The sequence below is a fragment of the Cariama cristata genome, unplaced genomic scaffold, assembly GCF_000690535.1.
Source record: "Cariama cristata isolate BGI_N322 unplaced genomic scaffold, ASM69053v1 scaffold24853, whole genome shotgun sequence".
Lineage (NCBI taxonomy): Eukaryota > Metazoa > Chordata > Aves > Cariamiformes > Cariamidae > Cariama > Cariama cristata.
Window position 1 is genome coordinate 9966 of NW_009609318.1, and position 8472 is coordinate 18437.

Consider the following 8472-nt stretch of genomic DNA (forward strand, 5'->3'; position numbering starts at 1 on the left):
CCCCACCGGCGGGTGATGCTTCAATCCCCACCTGTTTGGGCAGCGGTGGATGCATCTGCTGGGTTTTTGGGTTTTTTTCCCTTATAGCATTGCAGGGTTAACTTAGAGCAAGCTGGTGCCCCTGTGTGCGTTTTCGGGGTGCACAGGAGGATGCTCGCCGTGCCGGGTGACGTGCGGGTGGTCAGCTGCGAGGGGCTAGGTGCTGGTCCCCTTCCCTTTCCCGGTTGGACCCGATCCCTTGGGGCCAATTTCCAGCTTGGTTCAAACTGCACTTTGCTTGTAATAGTTGTTTTTCCCGTGTTCGTGAAGATTAAGTGGGTAGAGACCCTGCTGGGATGAACAGGAGGCAGGTACAGGGAAGGATAACTCAGAGCAGTGCCAGCTTGGGGAAGGGAATGGAGCTTTCCCCCCAAAAAAAAAGGGGAGCAAAGCATCCCCCCACCCCCCGGCAGCCCGTTTTCACAGGAGGAGGCCTTTACTCTGCCCTCAAATAGCAAAGCACGCCGTGGGCTGACTCACGTCACTCCTCCCGGAGCTTCGCTTCCCATTCAAAAGGCATCCACAAAATCTCTGGCTGCAGCTGAGGGCCACCTCCTCTCAAAGCGGCGTTCCCTGGCAAGTGGAGCCTGGAGACAGGTAGAGGTTTGCAAACCGCAGGAAACTTTGCTGCTAACCTGCTCTGGATTTGAAGCATGCAGTGAAATAGAAAAATAGCTAATTACCATGTGGCTTTGTGGGTTTTTTTTTACTGCAAATGTCTGTGATGCTCTCGTCAAAAATGTAACCCTTGTTTGGCTGGAAGAAATTTGTTGCTGGGGGAAGCTGTAGGCACAAAGTCCAGAGACTCCAAGAAAATGGTTTATTGTCCCAAGACCCCAACTCTGAGCCGAGCCCTTAGGCGGGGTGGCAGGGTTTTGTCACCTCCCTGTCCCCGGGTGTGCCCCCATGGTGACAGGCCCAGAAGACAGCCTTCAGTAAGGACATCCAAGTGCCTGTGCAGGGCCAGATACAAGTGGAATAGGGTCAGGATAGGCTGAGCCTGACCGGCAGTGAAATCGTGGTCAGCAGGTAGATGAGGGGATGTTAGTCCGGTTGTCCGAGATGCTCATTTTTGTTCTTCCCCTGAGCCATGGCAGCATTGCCTCTGGGTATTTTCCATCCTACTGTGTTGTCATCCTCGGTCATAACAACCAAGATGTCCCCAAGGTCAAGGTGAGGACTCACACATGCCTTCTCCAAAGGCAGCAAGGCACGATGGGGTTCAGCGCCTGGCTTTCCCTCTACCATGGGCTGCTCCTCGATGGTAAAAATTGGGTGGAAAGGGGGGGGCAGCCTACAGAGACATGCTTTGCTTGGAACAAGGGTGTGATTTAATCTCTGTACGTTTATCTCTGTACCCAACCGTTACCGGGAGATGCGTCTGCAGCCACGGCTCATTTCGTTTTGAGCCCTGCATCCCGTTTGTGTCTCTCGGAAGGGTTGAACCGATACTGGTCGTTGACCTTGACAGGTCTAGCCTTCCCCAGCCAGCTCCAGGGGTTGCAGAGTGGATCCCTCTACAGTGCTTAACGCCGTGTCCCCATGTCCCACAGGCCACCACCACAGTGTACGTCACCGTCCTGGATGAGAACGACAATGCTCCCACTTTCCAGCAGCAACTGTATGAGGTGACCCTTGATGAAGGTCCTGCCACACTCAATGCCACCCTCGTCACCGTGCAGGCCCTGGATCAGGACGAGGGACCCAACGGCACAGTTGCGTATGCCATCACTGAAGGCAACATCTTGGGTACCTTCCACATCGACAGCGCCACGGTCAGTAAAGGTGCCAACCCCGTCCCAGATGTGTCCCTGTCCCGCTCCCTTCACTCCCGGCCACTCTCCCCTCCCCTTGCAGGGACAGATCCGCACAATGAAGGAGCTGGACTACGAGATCAGCCACGGGCGCTACACCTTGACCATCACTGCCACCGACCAGTGCCCCATCATCTCGCGCCGGCTAACGTCGACCGCCACGGTAGGGACCTGCCAGCAGGATTGCAACACCATGGTCTTTTCAGGGTCGAGGAGTTCCCCCTCGTACGAGCAGTTTCACATCTCCTTCCCAGTGGTCACCAGTTGCTTTTCCCAACTGCAGACAGTTTGCCCATGTGCTGTCTCCCTGCTCCCTCATGGGGACTGCAAAACACGGAGGTGGGCCAGGGACACTTGTAGGTTAATTAGCCCGATTATTTGGTCCTGCAAAGACATAAACAGAAGAAATTCCCAGAACTGCTTTTAAGTTGCATTATGTTTTCTTTAGATGTCCCTTTGGTCCTTCTTGCTTGAAGGGACAGTAGATAGTAAAGCATTGCTATAGCATTAATTTCTGCTTCAGCTTTATGTTCTTATATTATTGATCTGCTTTTAAAATTCCTTTTTCATTCCTTGTAGGGAGGTTATTTAAATTATTCCTGCTTTTCTCTACAGCTCTTCCATTTTCCCTAGACCACGGTGACCTGAACTTAGTGCACCACTCAAAATGTGGGGAGGGCAGATACAGATTAGCAGCTCCAAAGCAAATGTTTTGCAGGAGTTGAACACACTGGTTATTTTTGTGACCGAAACCAGAATTTGGCAGGTTGTACAGCAGATGTTGTCCATGACCAGGTTGATTTTGGGGTCTGCGAGTGGAAGGGATTAGTTAGATCTTCTGCATTGGCTCCCTATCGTGGACCATTATGCCTCACCCCGGTATCGTGCCAAAGGTTTGATAATCCCCCAAAAGGGGCTAAGTTCCTGTGTGCAAAGAAAAAAAAAAAAAAAGAGAAACTGAAGGGGAGATACCAGTGTGGGAGATTTCTGTAGATAAAATCTGTCCCTGCAAGGCTGGCAGCGCTGTGTTCTGCGCTTGGGCAGATGGGAAGCCTTCAGCTGTGTGCATCTGATACTGCTGGAGATGCCTTGCTGGCCCAGGAAAACTGCAGCGGAAACCTTGAGACCTGGGGTTTAACGGCCGGCGTGCTGCAGGCGAAGGCAGAGCTTTCCCTGCTCTTGGCCCAAGCAAAGAAGTGAACTTGGAAACCCCTTCAGCCGCAAGTATTGAAGCTAGAAGGGATAGGAAACATCCTGCCTACACGGCCCGGGGAGTTTCTGCCAGCACCATATGAAAACCTAGCTTTTAGAAGAAGGTTTAGTGATTATTTAAGATCCCAAGTGATGGGAAATCCATCACCCTGATAAGACATGCCAGTGTTTGTTTTCTCCACTGCTAGGAAACGGAGCAGATTGAGATACACTCCTCTGCAAAGCCTAGGTTTAGCCCTAACAAATGCCCGTCTGATGGATTTTACTGTCCTTTAACCCAGGAGGCTGGCAAGCTCCTCATTTGCAGCATCTTTCTCGTCACCATCCGTACCACCAAAGCTCAACCTTTTATTAGCCACTGAAGACTCTCTTCCTCAGGCAGCATTCCTCCGCTGCGCAAGTTCCCTGAAGCCTAACAAGGGGATAACCCTCTTTGCAATATAGTATGGAGCTATATAAATGTCCTCTATGTAGTGTGACTCAGGTTAAAAACGAGACTCGTGTTCATTGGATCCAACAGCCTCGTGGTCTGCACTGTCCTAAAACTGTTGATGCTTTCCCCTTCTGAGCTCTGCAGGGTTGACTTCTAGCCAGCTAAGTGTGTTGTAGGAAGGGATGCTAAGAGGGGAAACGCGCCAAGAGCGTTGGTGGTGTTTTGTCTTGGAATAAGGAGGCATGCTGCAAATTTTTTAAAGTTTACTCAGCATTAGGAACGAAGCCCTTGGTGGAGGAAAAGGAGTGGGTAAGCGTGCAGCTGGCTGCAGACATCAGGTATCTCCCAACGCATGGCTTTGGTGGTCAGGTCCGTGTCTGTGGTCTTTGTCTATCCAACCTGGGTTTCAGGATGTGAATGTGGAGGACATTTGGCTTTTGTGTTGACTTCTCCGTCATGGTGTGTGGCACAGAGGTTGACAAGAGCCCCAGCTGTACGCGGCTGGAGTTTCATAGTGTCGCTGTAGGGTGGGCATGATCAGGAATAACTGAGTTTGAGTCTCTGAACTGTCAGCTGGATGTCTGGAGAACCCAGCAAAGCCAGAAATACGGGAGGCATTTTGCGATGTCACCCATCCATGGCTTCCCATGCTCGTGACCAGCGGGTTGGTGTCCCCTTCTGTCCCTTTCCTCTAACTGCCCTCCATCCTCTCGCCCTGACCGCAGGTGCTGGTGAACCTCAACGACATCAACGACAACTGTCCCACCTTCCCGCGGCCCTACGAGGGTCCCTTCGACGTTACAGAAGGGCAGCCTGGCCCACGCGTCTGGACTTTCCTGGCCCACGACGGTGACTCGGGACCCAGCGGGCAAGTGGAGTACAGCATCATCGCCGGGGACCCCCTCGGTGAGCTGGGATGTGGGGGCATCACCTCTCCCATGGAGGAATCTGGCTTGCGGGAGCGTGGGTGGAACTGTTTGAGAAAAGCCATCCTCCCTCCCAGCGCTTCTGCGAATTCAGCCTTTCGACACCAGGAAATCCTGTTTTGAGCAACAGGAAACTTAACCTGTTCGTGGCCGACCAAGGGGTGGCCGGGGCTTATGCAAGGGAGAGGGGAAACCTGCTAAACAATAAAGGCAAAAAAATTAAAAAGGAAAAAAAAAAAACCAAACCACAGTAAGAGAAACCAAGAGCTGCAAGGACACAGCCTTGTCCCCTCACGCCTGTGGGGTTTGTGGGGCATTTGGGGACTGAATTGCTCTGCCCCCCACGGGCGAAGCTGTAGCTCCAGCCCCCCCCGAGCCGTGGCTGTCCCTAACCATGGGGACTTAGGGCTGTCCCTCTGTGAACGGGCGGTGACCTTAGCCCAGGGTATCTGGAAGGCAGAGCCCAGTCCCATCTTCCAGCTGACCCCACTGCAAAGCTTTTCCAGAACAACCAGGACACGGCCCCTCGGCTCGGGGGGATCCGTGCCATGTACCCCCCCTGCTCTGGCCATCATGGGGCACGGGCCGGTGCTTGCAGGGCTGTTGGCATCTTCAGAAAGGCCCAGCCAAGGGGCACGGGCACCTCTTATTTGGCCATTCAGCCCATCCCCTGCTCCTGCTGGTACCTGGGAGTGCATCCAGGATAGTCACTAGCTGCCACAGTCCACCTATATCTGCAGTTTTTGTCCCCAAACCCACCGTGGTGCCTGTCCCCTCGCTCCGAACCAAGCCGTTCCCCTGGGGAGCCGGGCCATTCGCAGCGGCACAGCACGAGCCAGGGCCCTGCTGTCTCTGGCAGGGGAGTTTGTGATCTCCCCGGTGGAAGGGGAGCTGCGGGTGCGGAAGGATGCAGAGCTGGATCGCGAGAACATCCCCTTCTATAACCTCACCATCGCTGCCCGGGACCGGGGGGTGCCCCCTCTCAGCTCTACGGTGAGTCCCTCGGTACGGCATGGGGGGCTACGGGGTGCCGTCCCCCATCCCCAGCTCCTTCCTCCTGGTCTCTGCCTTCACTCTCCTCCCCTCCTCCTCCTCCTTTCCCTTGTCCCTGGGGCTTTCCTCCATCAGACTGTAGTGGGCTGAGTGGGGAAGCGCAACCCTTGCCTGGAGGGGTCAAAATATGGATGGGAGGGATGGAAATGGGTGCTACATGCCTGCACCACTTCTCTCCCCGGCAGATCTTGGTGGGCGTTCGCGTACTGGACATCAACGACAATGACCCCATGCTCCTCAACCTCCCGATGAACCTCACCCTCAGCGAGAACGCCCCTGTCTCCAGCTTTGTCACCCGTGTCCTTGCCCGGGATGCCGACAAGGGCCCAAATGCCCTCCTGACCTTCGACATAACAGCGGGCAACACGGAGAATGCCTTCTACATCAACAGCACCGTACGCCCCGGGGGCGGGGTGGGATGCTGGGATACGGAGGGTGGGCACTCCTGGCCCCAGAGCCCTGCCTTCCCTGGGCACCTATGGGTGCCGTCTGCCAGCCTTGCCCTGGTAGGAGATGCACGGGGAGAAGTGCTCCTAGCATCCCTTGTACCTATTTCCTTCCTCTTTTCTTGGTAGAGCGGCATTGTCTACGTAAACCACCCGCTGGACAGGGAGCGGGTGGCAGAGTACAGGCTGACCATCACGGTGAAGGACAACCCCGAGAACATACGCAATGCCAGGCGGGTAATTATGGACACTGCTAGGGCTTCACTGGTGGGAGAAGGGGGTCCTGCCGTGGCCAAAAACAGGCAGTGCATCTACCCACAGGGTTTCCAATAGCAGCCCCATCCCCCAAAAGCATCTGGTGGTCACAAGGAGGGGGCTGCAACCCCCTCCCCAGCAGAGAACAAGACTGGTAGGATTTGGGGCAAGTCCAATATCGCACATTGACTCCATGCAACAGTAGTAGACATCATGGAAGGCGAGATAAAGTTGGGCCGGAGAGCTGGACAACAGCAATGACACTAGAGCATCATTTGGCCCTGCCAAGATGTCCCATGCATAACCCCTCAGGGTGCAGGCTGGGAAGGGATGCCTAGCAGCAGGGCGAGGGTCCCTGTAGACCCTCCAGGCTGGTCCAGGGAGCACAGCGTCATGTTGCACAAGGCTCAAACTTTGGCCAGCACCAAGCTGGAGGTGGGAGAGGCAGGAGGTGAACTCAAGGAAAGGACGTTGCGGTCATCGCCCTCTTGTCCCCATTTTCCTTTAGGATTTTGACCTGCTGGTCATTTCCATAGCGGATGAGAATGACAACCGCCCCCTCTTCACCCAGAACTCCTATCGGGCTGAGGTGATGGAGAACTCACCCCCGGGTAGGTCTCTCTTTGCTCCCTTATGTGGCTCCTGGAGACTCCCTTTGGGGCCAGGTGAGGGGAGATGTCTCCTGGCCATCGTGGCCAAGACTCAGTGCTGAGCAGGGAAAGGCTGCAGGTCAGTGGGACGGGGATGCTGAGTATGAGGGGCTCCTGCTGACCGCCCAAGGAGGTCAGCCTTGAGGAGATCGTAGCTTTTGTCCATGCTGCTAGCGGAAACCCTTCCTGGGACAGGTCAGGCACAACCCTGCGAGCAATTGGCCCCATTTGGGAATTGTTCAGCTTCAGACAGCAAGAGGTGCCCACGGTCTGAGCCGAGCCCTTGGGACAGCCTTGAGGGCACCAACCTGCCCAACATCCCTGCAAGGGATGGGGTACCATCTCTCCATCACCAGCACCTGGAGCCACCTTGCTCCGGGGGTTAACGATAAAACAGTTCAGCCTGTCCAGGTAGACATTTCCCAGCCAAAGAGCTAGAAATATTTTTCTTTACTTTTCTTTTTTTTTTTTTTTTGCCTTCCTGCCATTTAAATCCCTCCCTGCTCAAAGACCTCGGGTATCTTCTTGTCCCGCCATCGAGGGACATCCCAGGCAAAGGGTTTGGGTGCCTCCAGGTGATGCCCTCAGCAGCAGGGTGCTGATGTTGCCGCTCTGATGATGGCTCTGTCTGTCTGTTTGTTTTTAGCCGGACGTCCTGCCGCCTCGCCTGGGCCTCCCGGGTCGGTCTGCAAGGCTGTAGCAGCTGCCCCCCCGCTGCCTCGTGCCCCGCGATACCCCGCTCTGTCACCTCCTCCATCCATTCATTGCCGTCCCTCATGCGTCACCAGGGTGGGAGGGTGACGGCGGGGGGCTCCACAGGGGGCTGCCACCCTCCCTAACCCTTATCATCCCATCCAGGGACTCTGGTCACGGTGCTCAATGGACCCATCCTAGCCCTGGATGGTGACCAGGGCAGCAACGCCGTGGTGACTTACCAGCTTCTGGAGGCACCCCTGGACCTCTTTGTTATCGACAACAGGACAGGTGGGGTCGTTCCACAGGTCCCTGTCCCCCTGCCCAGGGCCATCAGGCCGCCATGGGTGTCTGTCACCGGCCTTTTTCCCTTCTCCAGGTGTCGTTTCGGTGAAGCCTGGCGGTGTGATAGACCGAGAGGCTTTGCTGGACCCTCACCTGGAGTTCACGCTGGTGGCTCGTGATGTAGGGGGTCTCAACAGCACTGCCAGCCTGGCGGTGACTGTCCTGGATGACAATGACAACCGCCCTGTCTTCCAGCCGGCTTCCGTCACGGCCCGTCTGCGGGAAAATAGCCCCCCAGGTCAGAGGAGGGCCAGTACTGGATGTGAGGGAGGGCGATGGGGACATCTGGGTGTCCCCCCAGGACTGTCAAGATCCAGCTCCCAGCGTCAGCGCTGGCCAGGATGGGGTTGAAGTTAAAATTTGGGAAAAGGGACTGCCCACGTTGCTTGATGGTATTTACCTTGGGACTGGGGGCTTGTTGCTGCTGCCCTCCAACCTTTGCTTGAGAGGGCTGTGTTCCCTCTTTCCAGGCTTCTCCATCCTCCAGGTGACGGCAACGGATGCCGACAGCGGCCTCAACCAGCAGCTGGATTACCGAATCGAGGGCGGTGGCCAGGACAGGTTCCTGATCGACGCCACCACGGGGGTGATCTTCGCGGCCAACAT

The 8472-nt window shown here is 55.6% G+C and overlaps 1 protein-coding gene across 1 annotated transcript in view; it reads left to right on the forward strand.

Moving 5' to 3' along the window:
* Positions 1–1101: 1101 nt before the first annotated feature.
* Positions 1102–8472, forward strand: part of LOC104159575 (cadherin-23-like) — a gene marked incomplete at its 3' end in the record, with an annotated part of 17259 nt that continues 9888 nt past the window's right edge. Inside the window, 11 exon segments of the mRNA XM_009697516.1 lie at positions 1102–1212; positions 1593–1814; positions 1897–2016; positions 4224–4404; positions 5284–5417; positions 5663–5872; positions 6053–6160; positions 6687–6789; positions 7687–7812; positions 7901–8104; positions 8337–8470. Coding sequence (XP_009695818.1) covers positions 1102–1212; positions 1593–1814; positions 1897–2016; positions 4224–4404; positions 5284–5417; positions 5663–5872; positions 6053–6160; positions 6687–6789; positions 7687–7812; positions 7901–8104; positions 8337–8470 — 1653 coding nt within the window.